General features: G+C 60.4%; 3 protein-coding genes across 3 annotated transcripts in view; 2 read left to right on the top strand and 1 right to left on the bottom strand.

Moving 5' to 3' along the window:
- The window catches only part of SNRNP200 (small nuclear ribonucleoprotein U5 subunit 200), a 20,623-nt gene extending 5,069 nt beyond the window's left edge, over positions 1–15,554 (top strand). The window contains exons 8-45 of the mRNA XM_042838592.1: positions 497–596; positions 752–888; positions 1,756–1,839; positions 2,044–2,217; positions 3,319–3,456; positions 3,610–3,765; positions 4,626–4,796; positions 4,928–5,121; positions 5,456–5,579; positions 5,968–6,117; positions 6,258–6,368; positions 6,706–6,837; positions 7,141–7,329; positions 7,501–7,698; positions 7,999–8,151; positions 8,256–8,336; positions 8,482–8,565; positions 8,968–9,074; positions 9,223–9,341; positions 9,560–9,714; positions 9,859–10,048; positions 10,232–10,405; positions 10,841–11,001; positions 11,271–11,498; positions 11,743–11,934; positions 12,022–12,200; positions 12,388–12,539; positions 12,777–12,885; positions 13,000–13,108; positions 13,254–13,443; positions 13,533–13,697; positions 13,910–14,031; positions 14,122–14,265; positions 14,343–14,519; positions 14,619–14,779; positions 14,856–14,937; positions 15,058–15,150; positions 15,238–15,554. Coding sequence (XP_042694526.1) covers positions 497–596; positions 752–888; positions 1,756–1,839; positions 2,044–2,217; positions 3,319–3,456; positions 3,610–3,765; positions 4,626–4,796; positions 4,928–5,121; positions 5,456–5,579; positions 5,968–6,117; positions 6,258–6,368; positions 6,706–6,837; positions 7,141–7,329; positions 7,501–7,698; positions 7,999–8,151; positions 8,256–8,336; positions 8,482–8,565; positions 8,968–9,074; positions 9,223–9,341; positions 9,560–9,714; positions 9,859–10,048; positions 10,232–10,405; positions 10,841–11,001; positions 11,271–11,498; positions 11,743–11,934; positions 12,022–12,200; positions 12,388–12,539; positions 12,777–12,885; positions 13,000–13,108; positions 13,254–13,443; positions 13,533–13,697; positions 13,910–14,031; positions 14,122–14,265; positions 14,343–14,519; positions 14,619–14,779; positions 14,856–14,937; positions 15,058–15,150; positions 15,238–15,381 — 5,529 coding nt within the window. The 3' untranslated portion in view covers positions 15,382–15,554. The remainder of the gene's footprint in view (positions 1–496; positions 597–751; positions 889–1,755; positions 1,840–2,043; positions 2,218–3,318; positions 3,457–3,609; positions 3,766–4,625; positions 4,797–4,927; positions 5,122–5,455; positions 5,580–5,967; positions 6,118–6,257; positions 6,369–6,705; positions 6,838–7,140; positions 7,330–7,500; positions 7,699–7,998; positions 8,152–8,255; positions 8,337–8,481; positions 8,566–8,967; positions 9,075–9,222; positions 9,342–9,559; positions 9,715–9,858; positions 10,049–10,231; positions 10,406–10,840; positions 11,002–11,270; positions 11,499–11,742; positions 11,935–12,021; positions 12,201–12,387; positions 12,540–12,776; positions 12,886–12,999; positions 13,109–13,253; positions 13,444–13,532; positions 13,698–13,909; positions 14,032–14,121; positions 14,266–14,342; positions 14,520–14,618; positions 14,780–14,855; positions 14,938–15,057; positions 15,151–15,237) is intronic.
- Positions 15,555–15,999: 445 nt separating this feature from the next.
- Positions 16,000–18,403, bottom strand: CIAO1 (cytosolic iron-sulfur assembly component 1). The gene is made up of 7 exons (XM_042838590.1): positions 18,250–18,403; positions 17,508–17,656; positions 17,329–17,440; positions 17,140–17,228; positions 16,752–16,953; positions 16,559–16,646; positions 16,000–16,482 (listed from the first exon to the last, which is right to left on the bottom strand). The coding sequence occupies exons 1-7, from the start codon at positions 18,386–18,388 to the stop codon at positions 16,236–16,238; spliced, it is 1,026 nt and encodes a 341-aa protein (XP_042694524.1). The 5' UTR covers positions 18,389–18,403; the 3' UTR covers positions 16,000–16,235.
- Positions 18,404–18,525: 122 nt separating this feature from the next.
- TMEM127 (transmembrane protein 127) lies at positions 18,526–22,185 on the top strand. Its single transcript, XM_042838589.1, has 3 exons — positions 18,526–18,775; positions 19,585–19,749; positions 20,533–22,185. Exons 1-3 carry the CDS (start codon positions 18,526–18,528, stop codon positions 20,838–20,840), a joined length of 723 nt encoding a protein of 240 aa, XP_042694523.1. The 3' UTR covers positions 20,841–22,185.
- The last annotated feature ends 351 nt before the right edge of the window (positions 22,186–22,536 follow it).

The raw sequence follows: 22,536 nt of genomic DNA, 5'->3' as shown, positions 1-22,536 counted from the left end.
GCAACAGCATCAGAGCAGGGCTGCAACAGCATCAGAGCAGGGCTGCAGCAGCATCAAGAGCAGGGCTGCAGCAGCATCAGAGCAGGGCTGCAGCAGCATCAGAGCAGGGCTGCAGCAGGGCCGGAGCAGCTGCTGGCAGGGCAGATGTCACCTCGACAGCTCTGTGTTCTTTCAAATTATGTGACTGAATGAGACCGTCGCTGTCTGTGTGTGCAGGGAAGCTCAGAGGTGGTCTCCATACACAGAGAAATGCTCTTCCAAGGGAAGGGGGTGGTTTTTTCTGCTGGGAGATCAGTGCCAGCCAGTTGTGTTTCCTTACAAATGTTGGGGAGGAAGGGGAATCGCAGAGGACGGGGTTTGTGTCTGCAGCCCAAATCAGGCCCTTATTCCAGCCTGGAGCTGTTTGCTTACTTCAGTTCTCGTTTCACGTGGCCTGAGCAAAGCAGGGGTTGTTGTGCAGAAATAACTCCTTGTTTCTCGTGTCTCTTCATCCCAGACTGCAAGTGATGACCGGGAGTGTGAAAACCAGCTCGTTCTGCTCCTGGGCTTCAACACCTTTGACTTCATCAAAGTGCTGCGGCAGCACCGGATGATGAGTGAGCGGGGTTCCCTCTGACCTTGCCTCTGTTCTCGGGGGCTCCCTGAGGCTTTTCTTATTGCCATCAGTGCCTCCCTGTGAAGGTGGGGCTTTGATGTTTGCCCCCTCCTTTGATCCTCACGGCCTCCTGCCGTCTCTTCACTGTTCCATCAGTCCTGTACTGCACTTTGCTGGCCAGCGCCCAAAGCGAAGCCGAAAAAGAAAGGATCATGGGGAAGATGGAAGCAGACCCTGAGCTCTCCAAGTTCTTGTACCAACTGCACGAGACGGAGAAGGAGGATCTCATCCGGGTAAGGCTGCAGGGGGAGAAACCACAGGGTCCTTCTGCTGTCGGAGCTGCCGGCCTTCAGCCACGTGTGCTGCTGGGGGGAGAGGAAGCTGCTGACTCAGTGGGGAGCTTGAAAACGTGGGAAACGCAGCTGAGCCGACGGCTGGGAGGGCGCCGTGTTCATCAGCCGCTGCTTTTAAGCTGCCTGAACTTCTGCTTCGCCACCAAAAATGCCAACGTGTGCAAATTTCAGGGTTTCAATCCGAGCTGGCTGTGTTGTAACGATCTTGTTTGAGCTCTCAGCTTCCTTCAGCCCGTAAAGCACAGCCGTAACCCCTGCTCCACTCCTGGTTACCGAGGTCTGGATGTGACCTCGAGGCCAGGCAGCCCAGCAGTGCTCCGTAGTCTCACCAGTGTGCTGCTTTAGCTCTGCTTGGCCTTTGGAGAGCTGCAGCTCCAGGAGTGATTTGGGGTTTTGTTTCTTATCTAGCAGTAGGATCACGGTGCTGCTTTGGTGTAACGTTAGGAAATGAACCAAAACAGCACCCCAGCGTGGGCTGCAGCGATGTGAAGGGCCAGTGCTGTGTCTCCATGTTTGAGGAGTGGTGTTGGCATATTATGGGCTGGGCTCTTGCAGGGTTTGTGTTTTCGCTCCCTTCTTTTCCTGTTGTCTCCTGGAAGGCATCTCCTGTCCTGGCCCTGGGGGCTCTGAGTTCTGCCAGAAATGACTGGCTCTGGTTACACGAATGCCTGTGCTTGAGGGCATTGCTGTGCGTGGCTGTGGCTGGGTCAGCATGGCAGGAGAGCTGGGCAGGCTGTGGAAGAGGCTGAGCAGCTCCTGCACTGACGCAGCACTGAGGAGGGCTGGGTGCTCTGTGTCCTGGCGCAGGAGGAGCGCTCTCGCCGGGAACGCGTTCGGCAGTCCAGGATGGACACTGACTTGGAGACCATGGATCTGGACCAAGGAGGAGAGGTAAGGCTCTTCAAAGCTGCCTGTTCCCAAGTGTAAAAAGGGCTTTTTGGAAGGGCAGGGGCAGGAAGGTACACAGATGAGCCCCTGATGTGCTAAAGGGGCGCTCAGCAGTTGGGTCCAGCTCCTCTTCCTTCAGTCCCAGGATCAAAGTGCCAGGGGAGCGTTGTCTTTTTCTTCCTCTCACTCTCCCTGTGCTGTTTGCAGGCTTTGGCTCCCCGGCAGGTGCTGGATTTGGAGGACCTGGTGTTTGCTCAGGGCAGTCATTTCATGGCCAACAAACGATGCCAGCTGCCCGATGGCTCCTTCCGAAGGCAGCGCAAGGGCTACGAGGAGGTGCACGTGCCTGCCCTGAAACCAAAGCCTTTTGGCTCTGAGGAGGTGGGTGACCTGCTGCCTGTTAGGCACAGGCTTGGTTGGGCTGCTCTGAACGTGTCAGATGTTTCTTTGCATCAGAAGAAGGGACAGGAGGCGATCGTCCCCCTCTGCTCTGCTCTCTGAGGCCCCATCTGCAGCACTGCGTCCAGGGCTGGAGCCCCCAGGACAGGAAGGACGGGGAGCTGCTGGAGAGGGACCAGAGGAGCCGCAGAGATGAGCAGGGGCTGCAGCACCTCCACCACGAAGACAGGCTGAGGGAGCTGGGCTCGTTCAGCACGGAGAAAAGAAGCTGCGGGGTGACCTCAGTGCAGCCTGCAGTGCCTGAAGGGAGCCTGCGGGCAGGAGGGGAGTCAGCTCTGTGCAAGGGGAGATGGCAGCAGGACGAGGGAAACGGTTTGAATGGAGGGAGGGCAGCTGGAGGTTGGATGTCGGGGGAAGTTGTGTGCTGTGAGAGCGGGGAGGGGCTGAACAGCTGCCAGAGAGGCTGCGATGCCCCGTCCATCCCTGGAGGGGTTGGAGGCCAGGTTGGATGGGGCCCTGGGCAGCCCGGGCTGCTGTTGAATGTGGAGGTTGGTGGCCCTGCATTGGTGGGGGGTTGGAGCTCCGTGATCCTCGAGGTCCCTCCAGCCCTGGCCGTTCTGTGATTCTGACACTCAGCAAGCTGAGTCCGGCTTCTTGGAGAAATTGCTGGTGGCTGGAAGCAGCTCCTCGTCATGGAGTGTCCTGTGCTGTGTCCTGTGCTGGAGCATCTGCCTCGGGGCTCCGTGCCCCATTTCGCTGCCTCAGCTCTGCTGTTGTGCTCAATCCTCACTGCTGCTGAGCCAGAGATGAGGCTGTGACAAATTGCCTCTTTTGATCAGTGCTGGGCAGGGGAAATGTGGGTCAATCTGTTGCACTGTGAGAACACGGTGGAGGTTGGCATTTTTGTGATGGTGTGCTGGTGGTCGGCCTCGTTTGATCTCTCCCTACCGTGGACCTCTGGGCACGGGGCTTCGTCTCTTTTGGCCATCTGGTGGCAACTGCTGAGGTCTCCCATGCCCTGCAGCCTGGGAGATGCTGAAACAGAGGCATTGAGTTAGATGCTTTTTTTTTTCCCCTTTTCAGCAATTGGTTTCAGTGGAAAAGCTGCCCAAATACGCCCAGGCTGGATTTGAAGGGTTTAAAACACTGAACCGTATCCAGAGCAAACTCTACCGCGCTGCCTTGGAGTCGGATGAGAATCTGCTGCTCTGTGCTCCCACGGTGAGCAGCCTGGCGCTGGGGTCCCCTGCGATGGCAGGAGAGCTGGTTGTCACCTCTGCGAGGGCGACGTGCCGAAGCAGGGTGCTGTAGGAACGCCCCCAGCCTGGGGAGGTGATGGTGAGGCTGACGGGGCTGGTTCTGCTCGCGTCGTAGGGCGCCGGGAAGACGAACGTGGCGCTGATGTGCATGCTGAGAGAAATAGGGAAGCACATCAACATGGATGGCACCATCAACGTGGACGAGTTCAAGATCATCTACATCGCACCCATGAGGTCTTTGGTGCAGGAGATGGTGGGCAGCTTCGGAAAGGTGAGCAGAGGATTGGGGCTGCCCCTGCGGGCCGGGGAGGATGAGCTTGGTTGTTGCAGAGGTTGTGGATGCAGGAGGGTGAGGAGAGGGGTGGTCAGCAGGGACAGGGAGGTGATCGTCCCTCTCTACTCGGCTCTTGTGAGGCCCCATCTGGAGTCCTGTGTCCAGGTGTGGAGCCCTCAGTACAAGAAAGACATTGAGATTTTGGAAAGGGTCCAGAGGAGGGCAACTGAGATGAGCAGGGGGCTGGAGCACCTCCCCTATGAGGACAGGCTGAGGGAGTTGGGCTTGTTCAGCCTGGAGAAGAGAAGGCTGCGGGGTGACCTCAGTGCAGCCTATCAATACCTGAAGGGAACCTACAGCCAGGAGGGGAGTAAACTCTTCAAAAGGGCTGACAACAGCAGGACTAGGGGAAATGGATCGAAGTTGAGGGAGGGAAGATTGAGGTTGGATGTTAGGGGGAAGTTCTATACAAGGAGAGTGGTTAGGCCCTGGAACGGGCTGCCCAGGGAGGTTGTGGATGCCCCGTCCTTGGACGTGTTCAAGGCCAGGTTGGACGGGGTCCTGGGCAACCTGATCTGAATGTGTGTGTTTGGTGGCCCTGCTGGGCAGGGGGGTTGGAACTACATGATCCTTGAGGTCCCTTCCAACCCGGGTGATTCTGTGATTCTGTGATTCTGTGTGTGTGAGGGTGTCGTGTCTGGCAGGAGCTTGCTGGGAGAGAATCGGTTTGGATCGTGCCTTTGACCTCTGCTGTGGGTTCCGTGGGCTGTGAGGGTGTTGGTGTGGGTGTGAGCTGTGGCACCCTGCTGTCCTGGGGGGGCGTCTTTATCCACCCTCACCTGCGGGTTTCCTCCCAGCGCCTGGCAACCTATGGCATCAACGTGGCAGAGCTGACGGGGGATCACCAGCTGTGCAAGGAGGAGATCAGTGCCACCCAGATCATCGTCTGCACCCCGGAGAAGTGGGACATCATCACCCGCAAGGGGGGGGAGCGCACGTACACCCAGCTGGTGCGGCTGGTCATCCTGGTGAGCAGCGCCGCAGCCGGGTGCGACTTTGGCTGCCGAGGGTGGAGGGAGAATTGGACTGTGAGCAAACAGGGCTGCTGGGAGGGAAAGACTGAGCTGGGGGCCAAACTGCCCTTGTTGCTCCTCTTTAGGATGAGATACATCTCCTGCACGACGACAGAGGGCCTGTGCTGGAATCTTTGGTTGCCAGAGCCATCCGTAACATTGAGATGACCCAGGAGGATGTCAGGCTTGTTGGCTTGAGTGCCACCCTCCCCAACTACGAGGACGTGGCGACGTTCCTCCGAGTGGACCCTGCCAAGGGCCTGTTCTATTTTGATAACAGGTAAAGCTGGGGGAGGTCTTTGACTGTGGGGCAGCCTGCTGAGGAGGCAGCTTTTGTGGTCCTGTCTGGTGGAAGCCACGTGAGGTTGCAGTCGTTGGTGCAACACCGTTTTTGCCCCCTGTGTTTTGCTTAGCAGGAACAGTGATCCTGCCCCTTCCCTTGGTATTTAAGCTGATGTTTCTCAGTGAGCTGAGGCACAAGGGAAGTGTGCTGAGCTTAGCGACACGAAATCCAGGCTGCGTTTCGAGGAAGTGGTGTGGCTGACAAACTGCCTCTGGCCCTTTGTGTCAGCATCTCTCCTTTCTGCTCACTGGTGGCCTTGTTTTCCTTCCAGCTTCCGACCGGTGCCCCTGGAGCAGACCTACGTGGGCATCACAGAGAAGAAAGCAATCAAACGCTTCCAGATAATGAATGAGATCGTTTATGAGAAGATTATGGAGCACGCTGGGAAGAACCAGGTCTGGTACTTCTGCCTTGTTGTTGTCACAGCCTCCTTGCTCTGTTTTGTTGCTGCTGGGGCTTTCAGGTTGTGGTTGCTGCAGGGAAGAGGTAGATTTACGAACTTGGTGACGGCTGAGGGAGGAAGGAACACAAACTGCTGTTCTTTGTCCTCCCTGTGTGATGGATGCATGAGCTGCCCATCTCTAAGAGGAGGGGATTTTGGTGATGCTGCCCTGTTAGTTCATGAACTCCTGGCTCTGTTTTAGCTGCGCAGCACGGATTGCTATCAGGGGTTTCATTTAAACCTTCCCACGTTCAGCTTGAGCAGCAGGTTGGGTTGGGAGCCTTTACCAGCTGCAGCCGTGCTGTTTTCCCCCTTGACAGCAGTGCCACCTTGTTTGACAGGTGCTGGTCTTCGTTCACTCCAGGAAGGAGACTGGCAAGACAGCGCGGGCCATCAGGGACATGTGTCTGGAGAAAGACACCCTGGGCCTCTTCCTGAGAGAGGGCTCAGCCTCCACCGAGGTGCTGAGGACGGAAGCTGAGCAGTGCAAGGTAATCACAGAGCTGGGGCTGTAGGAAAAACGGTGCTGCTGCTCCCAGCGCGGGTTTGCAGCCCTCCTTTAGGATCTGCGCTGCCTTCGGTGGCTCCTGTTCTGCCCGAAAGCCTTGAGCTGGTTGTGTTTGTGCTGCAGAACCTGGAGCTGAAGGACCTCCTGCCCTACGGCTTTGCCATTCACCATGCTGGGATGACACGAGTGGACCGGACGTTGGTGGAGGATCTGTTTGCTGACAAACACATCCAGGTGAGCTGTGCTTCCCAGGGGGAAGATTTCGCACAAGAAACGTTTGGATCGCCTCGTTCAGCGTGGGCTGAGACTTCCCAGCTGCTGCCCTCTCCTTTGAGTGGCTGCATTACACCAGGAAGGCAGAGGATCTTCCCAGGCTCGTGCAGGGAGCTGGTCAATCTGGGTGAAGGTCCCAGGTCTTGCTGCTTAGCCCCCCTTCCTCTTCTGAGCTGTCAAGGCAGTCACTGTTTCCAACCCTTGTCCCTTTTGTGCCCATCAGGAACCTCTTGGATCCTTTTGACCTTAGGAAGGGGTTCCTGCGTGGCTTTGCTAATCCCCATTTTTGCTCCTGCAGGTTTTGGTGTCTACAGCAACGCTGGCCTGGGGTGTGAACCTCCCTGCCCACACTGTTATCATCAAGGGCACGCAGGTGTACAGCCCTGAGAAGGGGCGCTGGACTGAGCTGGGGGCTTTGGACATCCTGCAGGTGAAGTTTTGCCAACAGCCGTGCTGCTGCGGCTGCTTTCAGGCTTCCTTAGCAGAGCAGCTCTCTGCTCTGTGCTGTCAGGCTGCCTCAGCTGTGCTGGGAGCTGCGCTGCTGTCAGGGCACAGCAGGATGGGATCCGTAGGACAGCAGACAAACGATTCCCATTATGTTGCCCAGGCACATCTGAGGTGTTTTTGTGCCTCCTGTGGCAGCAGACTGGCAGCGAAGCCCCGAGACACAGCGAGGAGATTTTGCCAAGCTGAAAGCTGTTCTTTCTGCTGACCTCACTTTCTCATCCCTTAGATGCTGGGGCGTGCTGGGAGGCCTCAGTACGACACCAAAGGTGAGGGGATCCTCATCACATCCCACGGCGAGCTGCAGTATTACCTGTCCCTGCTCAACCAGCAGCTCCCCATCGAAAGTCAGATGGTGTCGAAGCTCCCAGACATGCTGAATGCAGAAACTGTGCTGGGCAACGTCCAGAACGCAAAGGTGAGCCTTAGTTTGCTCTGTGTGGGCCACAAAGTGGGGCAGGGTGAGCCTTAGTTTGCTCTGTGTGTTGCTGTGCACCCAGGGAGCTGCTGGGGATGGTGGGAGCTGTGCAGCGACGCATCGGCTCTGCCTGGTCGGTCTGGGGGCTCTGATGTGTGCTGCTTTCCTCAGGATGCAGTGAACTGGCTTGGCTATACCTACCTGTACATCCGGATGCTGCGTTCCCCCACTCTCTATGGGATTTCCCACGATGATTTGAAGGGGGATCCGCTGCTGGACCAGCGCCGCTTGGATCTGGTTCACACCGCAGCCCTGATGTTGGACAAGAACAACCTGGTGAAGTACGACAAGAAGACAGGGAACTTCCAGGTGAGGAGGGGAGAGGGGCTGTGGCCAAGCAGAGCTGGGCAGGAGTGGCCTGTGGTTGAGAGAAAGGTGTGATCTGAGCGATTGAATGCAAATCCCAGGCAGCGCTGAGGAGGAGAAGGTGTGAGGTGTGGAGCTGTGTGCTGGGCAAAGCAGCTTTCCTTGGGGGATTTGAGGCCTGAGGGATTACCTGCAGCTCGTCTGCTGCCGTTACCCCAGCTGTGGCCTTTGTTCCTTCTCCCTGTGCCACGAGCGGTCGCGTGTCGTTCTGCTGCTTCGCTATGGCTGCTCTCTTTGCTGCAGGTGACAGAGCTGGGCCGCATTGCCAGCCACTACTACATCACCAATGAGACAATGCAAACGTACAACCAGCTCCTGAAACCCACCCTGAGTGAGATTGAGCTGTTTCGGGTCTTCTCGCTGTCCTCGGAGTTCAGAAACATCACAGTGAGGGAGGTATGGAGCCGTCCTGGGAGATGCAGCCCTGATGCCGCGGGGGGTGGTGCAGATCTTTGTCCCGTGTGGGGCTGCTCCATCACTTCTCCATTGGATTTCCTCAGGAGGAGAAGCTCGAGCTTCAGAAGTTGCTGGAGCGAGTCCCAATCCCCGTGAAGGAAAGCATAGAGGAGCCCAGTGCCAAGGTGAGCCCTGTCTGCCCCTGCTGGGGTCTCCTTGCCCGCCTTGGGAGAGCGGCCGTCCCTGCAAGAGCTGCCATGTGGGCCCGCAGCTCTGGAGAGCTTTCTGCTGCTCACAGTGAGCTGAGAGCCCTCTGCTCTGCTTCCCCAGATCAACGTGCTCCTCCAGGCCTTCATCTCCCAGCTGAAGCTGGAAGGCTTTGCTCTCATGGCAGACATGGTGTACGTTACCCAGGTGGGTGAGGGAGCGCAGCCAGCACCTCTCCGTCTCCTCCCTGGTGCCTGCAGATCGGTGTCTCGGTCTCCCTGCTGGTGGGAGGGACGGCAATCTGCAACCCAGGGGTGGAGTTGGTGTTTGAAATGGCTTGGAAAAGAACTACAGCTGCGAGTGTTAAGGAGGGCCAGCTCCCGTCAGGAGCAAAATTAGAGTCTTGAGTTTTTAATCAGAATCCTGAGGAGATAATTTAGGGACTGCAAGACAGTTGTGCCATAAACGCCAAGCTCCCAAAGCTGGGAGTTGAGTCATTTCGCTCCTCCTGGGAGCGTTTGGGGGTGAAGAACGTGAGCTCAAAGCAGAGCACGGGGGGTGGGAAGGGGGAGGTGTTGGATCCCAGCTGAGCTCCGAGTGCTGCCCCAGTCTGCAGGGCGGCTGATGCGTGCCATCTTCGAGATCGTCCTGAACCGTGGCTGGGCTCAGCTCACTGATAAGACCCTCAACCTCTGCAAGATGATCGACAAACGGATGTGAGTAACGGCACCTCCGGGCTGATCCCTGCTTTAGCAGAGGCTTACAGGGGTGCCTGGCTGCAGGCCGGCCTTGGGCAGCGCTGGGAACCCAGCGAGGGCTGCAGCTGCGTTTCGGTGCCGCCTCACCCGGCCCTGGTTCCTGCAGGTGGCAGTCGATGTGTCCTCTGCGCCAGTTCAAGAAGCTGCCCGAGGAAGTGGTGAAGAAGATTGAGAAGAAGAATTTCCCGTTTGAGAGGCTCTATGACCTGAACCACAATGAAATAGGTACTGAGACGTGGGCTGGGGGCCTTGAAGTGCTGAGGTTGGGCTGCCTGTTCCTGGCTGAAGAGGCAGAGCTGCACGGTGCAGCCTGGGGAAGGCTGAGGCTTTCCTGTAGCACTTCTCCCTTTCCAGCTGTGCTCATGTTGCAGACGTTGCTCTGGGTGAAGTCCCAGAGCTGTTGTTCACCCTGCAGTCCTGATGGCAGTGCCTTTCTCTCGCAGGAGAACTGATCCGCATGCCCAAGATGGGCAAAACGATCCACAAATACGTCCATCTGTTCCCAAAGCTGGAGCTCTCTGTCCACTTGCAGCCCATTACCCGCTCTACCCTGAAAGTGGAGCTCACGATTGCCCCCGACTTCCAGTGGGATGAGAAGGTGAGCTGTGCTCCCGGAGGAGCAGGGGGGCAGGGAAATGCAGCCAGGCTGATGGATGCCACGCTGGGGTGGTGCTGCTGGGGCAGACTCGCTGTGCAGAGCTGCAGTTCCTGGAGCAGGGTGGTGATGGTTCCTGTTGCTCAGGTGCACGGCTCGTCTGAAGCCTTCTGGATCCTGGTGGAGGACGTGGACAGCGAGGTGATCCTGCACCACGAGTACTTCCTGCTGAAGGCCAAATACGCGCAGGACGAGCACCTCGTCACCTTCTTCGTGCCCGTGTTCGAGCCCCTGCCCCCTCAGTACTTCATCCGGGTGGTGTCTGACCGCTGGCTCTGTACGTCCCACCCTGCCTGCCCAAATGGGGTCTTGTGGGAGGGAGAGGGTGGAGGTGCATCAGATTTTGGGGCTGTGCTGGGGGAAGGGCTGCTGCCACCCTGCTGACTTGCAGGCTGGGTTTCCCTGAGGTGAGCAGCTCAGGAGCGTCCTCTGAGCGACGAATGCTTTGTGTGCCTGACAGCCTGTGAGACCCAGCTGCCCGTTTCCTTCCGCCACCTGATCCTCCCTGAGAAGTACCCCCCTCCCACGGAGCTGCTGGACCTGCAGCCGCTGCCCGTGTCTGCTCTGCGGAACAGCGCCTTCGAGAGCCTCTACCAGGACAAGTTCCCTTTCTTCAACCCTATCCAGACTCAGGGTGGGTACCAGCACTGCTTGCCTCCTCCAAACTGCTTCTCCTCTGGTCCTGGTTCCCATCCTTCGGGGCTCAGACATGAGGAATTCTTGCAGCAAATAGCAAACCTCCCTTAGCCACACAGATTTGCTGCCTCTAAGTCTTTTATGGGCCAGAGCATCTTTGTGTTCCTTTGCACACCAGGCAGCCTGAGGTTTGCTCTTGGAAGCTGTGCCTCTGCTGCTTGTGGTCCAAACTTCATCTGTGCTGCTCGTAGGGATGGGGTTGAGGGCGACCCAAAGCTGCATTCATCCTCCTGGGCATGGCCACAGTAGGGAGCTCACAGCTGGGCTGTGCTCTGATCCTACAACTCTCACAGCTTTTCCTGCATCTCCCCATGTGAGCCGGGCGCAGGGTGCGTTCTCTCGGCCTTTGGGTGATGTAAGTTCCTTCTTTCAGTGTTTAACACCGTCTATAACAGCGACGACAACGTGTTTGTGGGTGCCCCCACGGGAAGTGGGAAAACCATTTGTGCTGAGTTTGCCATCCTCAGGATGTTGCTCCAGAACTCGGAGGGACGCTGTGTGTACATCACCCCCATGGAGGCCCTGGCAGAGCAGGTAGGCCCTGGAGCTTTGCTCCAGCTTCGCTTTCCTTCTTTGTCCTCCCCCCGTTTCACGTTCCCCATCCGTTCTGTGCTGGCGCAGCTCTCAGAATGGTTTGAGTTCTTTGATTAACGGCTTTCCTGATGTCTCTGAGGGAGCAAAGAGACACTGCTGTACCTCCGGCCCGCTGCTGTTGGGCTGTGTGTGCATTTTGTGCATCTCCAGGGCTATGGCAGGATTGATTGGAACGGGAAGCTGACGCGGCACCCCTTGCCTTTCCTCAGGTCTTCATGGACTGGTACGAAAAGTTCCAGGAGCGTCTCAATAAAAAGGTGGTTTTGCTGACGGGGGAGACCAGCACTGACCTGAAGCTGCTGGGCAAAGGGAACATCATCATCAGCACCCCTGAGAAGTGGGACATCCTGTCCCGGCGCTGGAAGCAGCGCAAGAACGTCCAGAACGTCAACCTCTTCATCGTGGATGAAGTGCACCTCATCGGGGGCGAGAATGGGGTACGGGGGGATGGGGGGTGGCCTGGTGCAGTGGGGCGATGCTGATCCTCATCACCCTGTTGGTCTGAGAGCTGGGAGCAGAGCGGCTGTGGGGTGGGCGCTCAGCTTCTGCCCCTGTGCTGTGGGATGGGCTGGGGCAGGAGGGCGTTGGGAAGCTCAGGAGCGGTGGATGGGCTCTGCAGGGCTTCCCCCCCCCTCTGCTCCGACCCTCCCTGCTCCAACCTGCCCTGTCCCCCCTCCTCAGCCCGTGCTGGAGGTCATCTGCTCCCGGATGCGCTACATCTCCTCGCAGATCGAGCGGCCCATCCGCATCGTGGCCCTCAGCTCATCCCTGTCCAACGCCAAGGACGTGGCGCACTGGCTGGGCTGCAGCGCCACCTCCACCTTCAACTTCCACCCCAACGTCCGCCCCGTGCCCTTGGAGCTGCACATCCAGGTGGGCTTTGGGCAGTCGCTGCCGTTCCCCCTTTTCCTTTCTGCCCCTTTTCCGACCGGCATCGCTGCCCGCTTCTCTTTCCTGCAGGGTTTCAACATCAGCCACACTCAGACCCGCCTGCTCTCCATGGCCAAGCCGGTTTACCACGCCATCATGAAGCACTCTCCCAAAAAGCCCATCATCGTCTTCGTGCCGTCCCGCAAGCAGACGCGGCTCACGGCCATCAACATCCTCACCACATGTGCCTCAGACGTGCAGAGACACAGGTAAAGGTGCAGAGGTGCTGCGGCCACGTGGCATCCCATGCCTGGCTTTTCCTCCTCTGAGCGAGGCGGGGAGCCTGGGCTGCGTGTGACGAGCGAGAGCTGGCGTTGCTTGGCCTCAGCTGTGCCCTGGGAGGGACGGGCTGGTGGGCCTGGCTGGGGTCCCTTTACCCCCCCGTGTCCCTTGCAGGTTCCTGCACTGTGCAGAGAAGGACCTGGTGCCCTACCTGGACAAACTGAATGACAACACCCTGAAGGAGACGCTGGTGAATGGTGTGGGCTATCTGCACGAGGGGCTGATGGCCATGGAGCGGCGGGTGGTGGAGCAGCTTTTCAGCTCTGGTGAGGCCTGGGGTGGGGATACCCCCCATTGAACCTCCTCAGCACACCTGGCTGTGCTTCGGGTCTTCTGGGCTGGGAATGTCAGCTTGGCCCGGTCCTAAAATCCCTAAGAGATCTTCGACTTCATCTCTCCTCTTCGTGCCTTGAGTCCGTCTGCCCAAACGTCCAACCTCTGAGTCTCTCTGTGCCCCGGGATGCGTTCTGCCCCTGGGCTGACCGCTCTCCCCATCCTTCCAGGTGCAGTGCAGGTGATGGTTGCCTCCCGCAGCCTCTGCTGGGGTATGAACATTGCAGCTCACCTGGTGATCATCATGGACACGCAGTACTACAACGGCAAGATCCACGCGTGAGCTGTGACCCGAATCCCAAAGTCCTCCAGCGCTGCCCAGGCGGTGGCTGAAAGCCTGGAGAGCTTTTCACGGAGCCTCTCTCCATTAAAGCCTTCCTCTCCGTGCCCCAGGTACGTGGATTACCCCATCTACGACGTGCTGCAGATGGTGGGCCACGCCAACCGCCCGCTGCAGGACGACGAGGGCCGCTGCGTCATCATGTGCCAGGGATCCAAGAAGGTGCGTGAGGGGCAGGGCACCGTTCCTGGCCTGCAAATTTCCCATCTGGGGTGTGGGTTTCACCTTGGCAAGCTCGGTGCAATCCGATTTCACTGCTGCTCTGGCTTTATTCATCCCCTTCCCTTCTACCTCTGCTCTGCCGTAGGATTTCTTCAAGAAGTTCCTTTACGAGCCCCTGCCGGTGGAATCCCACCTGGACCACTGCATGCACGATCACTTCAACGCCGAGATTGTCACCAAGACCATTGAAAACAAGCAGGATGCAGTGGATTACCTGACTTGGACGTTCCTGTACCGCAGGATGACGCAGAATCCCAACTACTACAACCTGCAGGGTGAGCAGAGGGCTCTGCAGTGCAGGCCTTCACTGGGGCAGCTTCTCTCCATCCCAGGGCGATCCTGAGCCGCGCTGCTGTGCCCACAGGTGTGTCCCACAGGCACCTCTCCGACCACCTCTCGGAGCTGGTGGAGCAGACCCTCAGTGACCTGGAGCAGTCCAAGTGCATCAGCATCGAGGACGAGATGGACGTGGCTCCCCTCAACCTGGGGATGATTGCAGCCTATTATTACATCAACTACACCACTATTGGTGAGGGAAACATGGGAGGCAGCGCCTGCTGCTGCTCCTCCTGCTCTCCGTCCTCTCTGGATGATGTGGGTGAAGGAGGGCAGGCGCTGTGTGCATGAATCCCCCCCCGTTCAGCATGAGGCTGCGTGTTCTCTGCCTGAAGGCATCCCTTACGTTGCCCAGCTTAACGCTGCTCGCTTTTTCCCGACCCCTTTTCCCTTTCTGCCCTTCAGAGCTCTTCAGCATGTCCCTCAATGCCAAAACCAAAGTGCGAGGGCTGATAGAAATCATCTCCAACGCTGCTGAGTATGAGAACATCCCCATCCGGCACCACGAGGACAACCTGCTGCGCCAGGTGAGCTGGAGCTGCGGCGCTGCAGGGCCTGCCTTTGTTTCCTGCTCTGTGAGGCCTGAGCTCTCACTGCTCTCTCGTTTCTCCCCACAGCTGGCCCAGAAGGTCCCCCACAAGCTGACCAACCCCAAATTCAACGACCCCCACGTCAAGACCAACCTCCTGCTGCAGGCTCACCTATCGCGCATGCAGCTGAGCGCCGAGCTGCAGTCGGACACGGAGGAGATCCTCAGCAAGGTGCGGCGGGGCGGCGTGGGGCAGCTGCTGCATCCCTGAGAGCTGCTTTCCAACCCAGCCCTGCCCTCCGCCTTCAGGCAATCCGGCTGATCCAGGCGTGCGTGGACGTCCTGTCCAGCAACGGGTGGCTGAGCCCCGCCTTGGCCGCCATGGAGCTGGCGCAGATGGTGACCCAAGCCATGTGGTCCAAGGACTCCTACCTCAAGCAGCTGCCTCACTTCACCTCTGAGCACATCAAGCGCTGCACTGACAAGGTAAAACCCAAAACGCGACGCCCGGCCCCGTGCTGGAGGATGAGGGGTGGTGATGCGGAACCCGGCTTCGATGCGGGGCTGAGAGCCGTGCTGTTGCAGGGGGTGGAGAGCGTGTTTGACATCATGGAGATGGAGGACGAGGACCGGAACGCGCTGCTGCAGCTCTCGGAGGCGCAGATCGCCGACGTCGCCCGCTTCTGCAACCGCTACCCCAACATCGAGCTGTCCTACGAGGTGGTGGAGAAGGAAAGCATCCGGAGGTGAGGAGGGGGCCGGCAGCACGGCGAGGCCCTGCGGTGCCGCGGCGGCGCCCTGACTTCGCTTCTGTCCACGCAGCGGAGGCCCCGTGGTGGTGCTGGTGCAGCTGGAGCGTGAGGAGGAGGTCACCGGCCCCGTCATCGCCCCCCTGTTCCCCCAGGTGCGTGCCAGGGGCCGGGGAGGGCTGTGAGGGCAGCAGAACGTTGGGGACGGCCCGCCTGGGTGAGATGGGCTCCGTCCCAGCGCTGCGCCTGTGTGTCTGCTCTTCGTCCCCTGGCAGAAACGTGAGGAGGGCTGGTGGGTGGTGATCGGCGACTCCAAGTCCAACAGCCTCATCTCCATCAAGCGGCTGACGCTGCAGCAGAAGGCCAAGGTGAGCGGGGGCTGCGTGGGGCCGCGCTGGGTTCGCTGAGCCCCCCAACCCCGCGGCCCTGACGCCTCGTTCCTCCCCTGCTCCCAGGTGAAGCTGGATTTCGTGGCCCCGGCCACGGGGACGCACAACTACACGCTGTACTTCATGAGCGACGCCTACATGGGCTGCGACCAGGAGTACAAATTCAGCGTGGACGTGAAGGAGGCCGAGAGCGACAGCGAATCTGATTAATGGGGGCTGCGCCGCCCCGCGCCGGTGAGGAGCCGTGACCAAACCGTGACCAAACCGCAGTGCTTCTCACCTCCCTCTGTGTGTATTTCCTGTTTTTTAGGATGTTGTACAGTGGTTTTTTTAGAATGGAGTTGTGTCTGCAGCAGCTGGAATAAATGCTGAGCTTTCCCCAACCTTGCTTTGCCCACTGCGCTGCTGTTTGTTTGTGGCTGAAAGCATTTGGGTTTGTTTCCTCCTGACAAAGCAGTCCTGAGCCGCTCTGCTTTCTCCCTTAAAGCTGTGAGGCTCAATTTCAGCACCTTCCCGCTTCATTGAGTGCTTCTATGCCCTCAGGTTTGCTGCTGCAAGTTAATTAGCAGAACTAATTAAGGCAAAGTGAGCTGTCAGCGGGGAGAAGCGGCGGTTCTGGGGTTTGGCAGGAGGAGCAGAGGCTGCCGCCAGCCCAGGAGCAGCTTTTGGGAGCAGCGCAGGCACAGCAGCAGCTCCCTGGGGCTGTGCTTTACTGGGTCCAGCCCTCACCAAACCTGTTCCCTGTTGGCCTGTCCTCCCCCATCGGCCTCCAGCCCCAGGGGTTGCACCTCCGCCCTCCCTAAAAAGAAGAGCCTGGAGGCTTCGGGCTGACAGCAGGGATTTATTGAGCGCACGGCAGGGAGAGGCAGCGTTCCCCTCTCTCAAAGCCCCCCCCGCTCCTGGTGGAGCAGCTGCGGCTTTTGGGCCAGACAAAATTCACCTGCCAGAAGGCCGGAGTCCAAACGGCAGAGGGCGGCGGGCGCAGGTCGCTCAGCCCCATGCCCTTCTCTGTAACAGCAGCGGGCTTGAGGGGAAGCGCAGCCACGCCGCGACGCCCCAAACCCTCAGCACGCTTCAGGCTGCTGGTACTGCCAGAAGGCAATCTCGCCATCGTCGCTGCAGGAGGCGAGCAGCCCCGGCTCCTTTGGGTTCCAGGCCACGCAGTTGACATCCTGTGAGTGCGCCCGGGGCACGTGGGCTGTGAGGCTGAAGGTGGGCTGCTGCTGCTGCGGGGAGGAGGACGAGCTCTCCTCGAAGACCCGGATGGCGTCGTCACCGCAGGCTGTGGCCAAGGCTCCGGTGAGGCGGCACCTGGAGGGGAGACGGCGTGAAATAGCACCCGAATCCTGAGAGAGGAGGGAGCAGCTCCCTGCTGCTGCACGCTCACCACGACACGTCGTAGATGGTCCTGCTGTGGTAGCCTGAGAGGTTGCAGACGCATTTCCAGGTGGGGTCGGCGCCGCTGCACGCCACCCCTAAAGGACAGGAGGAGAAGCTCAGCGCGCTGCTGGTCAGGAGGGGGAAAACCACTGATGTGCACGGCGCTGAGCGTTCAAAGCCACAGCGAGGGGGGAGCTCACCTTCCTCGTTGCCAGGTTTGAAGCGCTGCCAGATGCGCACCGTCTTGTCGTCGCTGCAGGACGCCAGGCGCTCGCCACTGCCATCGAAGGCCACGCTCCACACGGTGGATTCGTGGCCCTCCAACGTGGCGCAGCAAACCCAGTCGTCCTCCTCCTCGTGGTACAGCTTCACCGTGTCGTCGTAGCTGGCCGAGGCCAACAGCTGGGAGAGGAATCAGAATCACAGACCACCCCCAACCCAGAGGGGCTCCAGAGGGATCACAGAGCTCTATCAAGGATCACTCAAAGCCCGTGTCTGAGAGCACAGCCCTCCAGCACGGAGCCTTTCCCAGCACACAGAGGGACGCTCGCAGCTCGCGGTGCTGCTGCCCCTGGGGCTGGTTCTCACCTCCTGGCTGGGGTGCCAGACCACGTGCTTGACGTCCTGAGTGTGCGAATTGAGGACGCTGACGCATTCGTACTCCTCCTCTTCATCCACTGTGGGGAAGAACAGCCCTCTCCGTGAGGAAATGGGGACACAGGTGGGGACGCTGTGCTCTGGGCCCTGTCTGTTCCCCCACGCAGCACCAGCACTCACCTTCCCAGACCCAGACGCTCTTGTCACGGCTGCAGGTGGCCAGCAGGCTCCCTGAGGGCGCCCAGGCCACCGACTTTACTTCATTCTCATGGCCTTCCAGCGTGGTGACGCACTGTGGGGACACAGAGCTGCGGGACTCTGCTGTGGGCAGCTGGTGGGGCAGGGGGACGGGGCCTCACCTCAAAGCCGTCCTCGCACCGCTTCCAGATGCAGGTGGTGGCATCAAAGCTGGCAGAGGCCAAATAGGAGCCGCAGGGCGACCACGCCACCCTGCGCACCGTGCGCTGGTGGCCATCGGCCAGCACTGCCCGGCAGGCCCAGCCTGACCCTGAGCGGGGGGAGAGGGAATGATGGCGGATCCGGATCAGAGCCCCGCCCCTCCCCCACCAACTTGCACCCCCCCAAGCCCCGCCCACAGCTCCTCTGGCCCCACCCCTTCTCACCCCCGCCTCCGATTGGCCTCGCCCTCTCTTAGCCCCGCCCCCATTCAATGTGTCCCCGCCTCCATTTGTCTGCCATTGGCTGCGTCTTTTCTTAGCCCCGCCCTTGAGGCCCCACCCCTCCCCACAGCCACACTGCAAGACGTGGCCCCGCCTTATTGGCCCCGCCCCAATTGGCCACACCCTTATAAGCCCCGCCCTCACACGGGTGGCCCCGCCCCTTCCCGCAGCCACACACAGCAGCTCCCGTGACCCCGCCCCCACATGGCCCCGCCCGCCCACCGTTCCCCTGCCCCATTGGCTGCGCCCTTTCTTAGCCCCGCCCCCACACTCACTCCTATTGGCTGCACTCTTTCCTAGCCCCGCCCTTACCCCCGGTGCTCCGCCCCTTCCTGCAGTTTCACCCCATAGCCCCGCTCCCACAGCACATGGCCCCGCCCCTGCCTGCCGCCCCGTTGCAGCCCCGGTAATCCCGCCGTACCCTCTCTGCCCCAGATGCGCACGGCGCGATCCCCGCCGCAGGACGCGAGCAGCGCTCCGCCGGGGCTCCACGCCAAGAACCAGCAGCGCGCCTCGGGGTGCGCGGCCACGCGGCTCTGCAGCACCAGCGCCTCCTTCATCGCTCCTCTTTCTGTCGCTTAACTACTGACCTCACCGCGAGCGCCGGAAGCGGAAGCGCGCCGAGAGGCCGGAAGCGGAAGCGAGCCCGCAGCCTGAGGCGGAGCCGGCGCTGCGGGCCGGGGGGCGCGGAGGCAGCATGTATAACCCGGGCGGGCCCGGGCTGCCCGGCGGGCGGCGGCGACGCGGGACGGCGGGCGGCGGCGGGGGGCTGCCGAAACAACCGGAACGCAGCCTGGCCTCGGCGCTGCCCGGAGCGCTGTCCATCACGGCGCTGTGCACGGCGCTGGCGGAGCCGGCCTGGCTCCGCATCCACGGCGGGACCTGCGGGCGGCAGGAGCTGGGAGTGGCCGACGTGCTGGGAGCCGTGAGGGCCGAGCTGCTGCGGGGTGAGGGCGGAGCGGCGGCGGGTTGGGCTGGTCGGGCTCCGCGCTGGGAGCGGGCGGCGCTCGGGGCTCGTTGTGAAGCCGGGGTTTGGGAGCGGGCGGCTCTGGCGGCGCCGCTTGGCGTTACGCTGGCGTTTGGTGGCGCTCAGGTTACGGCCGGGCGAGTTCTGGGGCCGTGCTGCCTTCCTGCCTTGTGGCAGAACGAGAAAATCCCCCATCTGCGTGTTTTGCTCTGCTCTGCCGTTCCTCCGGCACGTCTGCAGCCAGAGCTGCCCATCCCCCTCCACCCTCCCCGGTTTTTGTGCGTGTGGGGAGGCGGGGTGACCCCCCCCCAGGAAGAGCATTCCTCCCCATTGCCGTGTCCCCGTGCTAATTGCCCATAATGAAAGGCTTTGGCTGTCACACTGTTGAGGTGGTGGCTGTGAGCACTTCCTTGTGGGCACGCAAACAGACCGCGCTGCAATGAGCCGAGGTGATTTCCATGCGTGGGGCCTCCCTGCAGCCCGTCTCTGTGTGCCGGCGGGCCGCCGTGCTGTCAGGCAGGCTTTATAGCAAGGAGAAAGAAGGAACCTGTGCCACCTGTTTTGTTTTCTGGGCTGTTTTAATCTCCGCTGCAGCAGCACTCCATAAAACACGGCACGCGGTGGGGCTGTGTAACAAAGGTGTGTTTTATGGAGGCCAATGAAAGCATTCGGCTGTGCTCTGCCAGCACTCCTAGCCACAACTGTAGACCATTAAGGATCAAAGCAGCTCCTGTATGGCAAGCAGTGCTGAAGCTTTGGGGCTCTCAGCATCTCCCCCTCTTCCCACAGATTACTGCATGAACCCTCAGACCGTTCTGCTGCTTCGTGTCATCGCCGCCTTCTGCTTCCTTGGCATCATCTGCAGCCTCTCAGCCTTCCTGCTGGACGTCTTTGGGCCCAAGCACCCGGCCCTGAAGATCACCCGGCGTTACGCTTTCGCTCACATCCTCACAGGTAATTCAGCGCTGCGTGGAGGAGCCCCTGGCTGATATTTCAGCCCCCCGCTTCCATCTCTGCCCCCCCTTTAGTTGCCTTTCCTTGCTTTTCCCCTCGCTCTGCTGCTCGAAGCCTGAAGGCCGGCGGGTTTTGTTGCCGCCTCGTGGCAGCTCAGCTCTGACTTCCAAAGCAGAGCTCAGGTTGAGAAGGGAGAGGTGAGGGTCCTCCAAGAGGCCCTGCAGAGCAGAGCTGTGCCCTTGTGGGGAAGGTCGTGGGCTGTGACTCAGTGTGAGGCTGAAGGAGCTTTATGTCCCTGATCCAGCATTAAGCACGTCACAGCGCTGAGCTGCTCACCGGAGCTGTGAGCCCCGTGCTGCTCATCTGCTCTGCTCCTTGTGGGCCGCAGGAGCCCCGCAGCCTCACCTCACTGCCCTCCTCCTCCCCCCTTCCCTCAGGAGGCAGTGATCCGTTCCCCAGCCCGTTCTTATTCCATACCTCTGTGCAGCTGCAGAGCCACAAAGCCACAAAAAGCTGCTGCTGGTTTCTCACTGGGAGCAGGGAGTTCAGGCTCCTCTAAATGAAGGTGCAGAGCATTCCTGCCTCCATTTCCTCAGTTCAGGCTCCTCTAAAAGAAGGTGCAGAGCATTCCCGCCTCCATTTCCTCCCCCCGGTGCCCGCGATGTTTCTGCTTTATGCCCGTGGCCGCGGCTTTCCTCGCAATGCTTTCACCACGAGTTTAACTCCCCCTTTCCTTCCTGCCCACCCGACCCCTCTCCTTTCCCCCCTTCCCCGTGCCCTCAGTCCTGCAGTGCGCCACCGTCATCGGGTTCTGCTACTGGGCCTCGGAGCTGATCCTGGCCCAGCAGCAGCAGCACAAGAAGTACCACGGCTCCCAGGTCTACGTCACCTTCGCCGTCAGCTTCTACCTGGTGGCCGGAGCTGGGGGAGCCTCCATCCTGGCCACCGCCGCCAACCTGCTGCGGCATTACCCCACCGAGGAGGAGGAGCAGGCCTTGGAGCTGCTGTCTGAGATGGAGGAGAACGAGCCTTACCCCGCAGAGTACGAGGTGATCAATCAGTTCCAGCCGCCTCCAGCTTACACCCCCTGACGCTGCGGGGCTCGGGGACGGCCGCCCGCCTCCCGAAACAACTTGGATTGGGGACGCCGTCCTCAGTGCTTCGCTCTGGGGCACGAGAGCAGCTCCTTGCCCCCCAAACTCTCCTTGGATGGGGCTGCTGTCCCAGCGCTTTGCAGTCCAGGCACCTCGTGGCTCTCCTGATTTTTGTTCCCCCCGTGCCAGGGGAAGAACTGCTTTTAGGACGGGATTCCTTCATCCGAAGCCTCCCTTTGTTTCATGAACTCTGTGTCGTGATTTTAACCCTTCTCTCCTCCACCAACTGAAAGAACACGGCCCTGGGGCTGAGCTCTTCCCGATCCCACAGACGATGGGGTCGCCGTGCTGCGCTGGAGACGAATTCCCACCCGACGAACGCGGCCTCAGCTCCGTGTTTGTCCACCCCCATAGGAAGCGTGCGGGTGGGAGAAGCCTCCTATGGCAGCAGCACGGCTGGGGGCCGGGCACGGCGCCTCCCCTGCGCATTTTGCACTTTAACTCACGAGGCTCTGCTGAGTTGAGGGGCGCGGAGCTGCTGCCCCCCGGCTCCTTGGTTTTTAACAGAGATGGAGACTTTTGTACGGCGCCAGCTCCGAGGAGCGGATTGAGTCCACGCTGCGTGATGGGCTGCGGCTTTTATGCAAGATCTCGACACCTCCACCCCGATCATTCCATTCCGATGGGAACTGTTGGCTTCTTGTTCCCTTTTCGCGGCTTGCTGTCCTGCTTTGGGTTGGCTGCCCCCGTTCCTCCGCACGCCCCGGGGCGGCGCTCGACCCCGAGCTGCGCAGCCACAGCCCTGCAGCAACCTGAGCGACCGGCAGGGCGAGCGTTGCTTTGGGGCTGCGGGAAACAAGGAAGGGAAGCAAAGCAAAAGCAAAGCAAAGCAAAGCGTGCCCGCAGCCGCCCCCCGAGCACCGCGCTGCTGGGAAAGCTCAGCCCCAGGAGGAGATTTAGGGCAGGAACGCTGCTGGATGCAGCTCCCTCTCTTCCTGACGCTCCCCTCCCCTCCTGCGCCGCAGCAGCGCTGCTATGCAACGTGTGGCCGCGTCGGTGCCGTCGGTGACCCGGAGTCAGCGGGGCTGTGCTCGGGGAGCAGCCAGCACTGAGCTGTGGGGTCGATTCCACGCGGCCCCCCCCCCGCTCCCCCCACCCCGACGCGGGCCGTGCTGCGGCCCCAGGTGCCGCTGTGTTGTCCCAGAACCATTCAGAGCCCCAAATCCTCCTCACCCCGTGATGATATGCAAGAGAGGGCTGGACTGTAAATAGTCTGTGCATAAACGTTGTATTTCTGTAAAAACACGCACCGACATAAAGGAGAACGAGGCGACGTCCTGCACCGCTACTAATCCGCGTAGCTCTAAGAGGTCAGGGTGGGATGGGGGGGGGGGTCTTCGGGCCGCCCCTCGCTCACCGCCGCCCATCCCGCGCCCTGACTTTTTCTAGACAATAAACCCGGTGTACGGAGCGTGTGGTGCGAGCTGCGGGTCGTTCCCTGAGCGCTGGGGCTGGGGGGGGGGGGGGGGGGGGGGGGCTCCTCCGTTGGGGTGCAGAGCTCTGCGCCCCACTCTCCGCCCCCATCGCTGTGTGCAGCCCTATAACCGCCCTGCTCCCCAGTGAGCGCGATCGACGCTGGGCCCCAATTCGCCCCTGCCTGCCGCCCCCCGCCCCGCAGATCCCCGCAGCCCTG

This window comes from Centrocercus urophasianus, unplaced genomic scaffold (assembly GCF_019232065.1).
Source record: "Centrocercus urophasianus isolate 14NV4802_14NV808 unplaced genomic scaffold, USGS_Curo_1.0 seq_848, whole genome shotgun sequence".
Lineage (NCBI taxonomy): Eukaryota > Metazoa > Chordata > Aves > Galliformes > Phasianidae > Centrocercus > Centrocercus urophasianus.
This window is presented reverse-complemented; position numbering and strand designations above follow the sequence as displayed.

Coding starts and splice junctions, on each gene's coding strand:
- TMEM127 (XM_042838589.1), top strand. CDS start 18,526: ATGTATAACCCGGGCGGGCCCGGGCTGCCCGGCGGGCGGCGGCGACGC. Junction 18,776..19,584: donor GAGGGCCGAGCTGCTGCGGG/GTGAGGGCGGAG, acceptor CTCTTCCCACAG/ATTACTGCATGAACCCTCAG. Junction 19,750..20,532: donor TTTCGCTCACATCCTCACAG/GTAATTCAGCGC, acceptor CCGTGCCCTCAG/TCCTGCAGTGCGCCACCGTC.
- CIAO1 (XM_042838590.1), bottom strand. CDS start 18,388: ATGAAGGAGGCGCTGGTGCTGCAGAGCCGCGTGGCCGCGCACCCCGAG. Junction 17,229..17,328: donor GAGCGTCTGGGTCTGGGAAG/GTGAGTGCTGGT, acceptor TCTTCCCCACAG/TGGATGAAGAGGAGGAGTAC. Junction 16,483..16,558: donor ACCATCTACGACGTGTCGTG/GTGAGCGTGCAG, acceptor TCTCCCCTCCAG/GTGCCGCCTCACCGGAGCCT.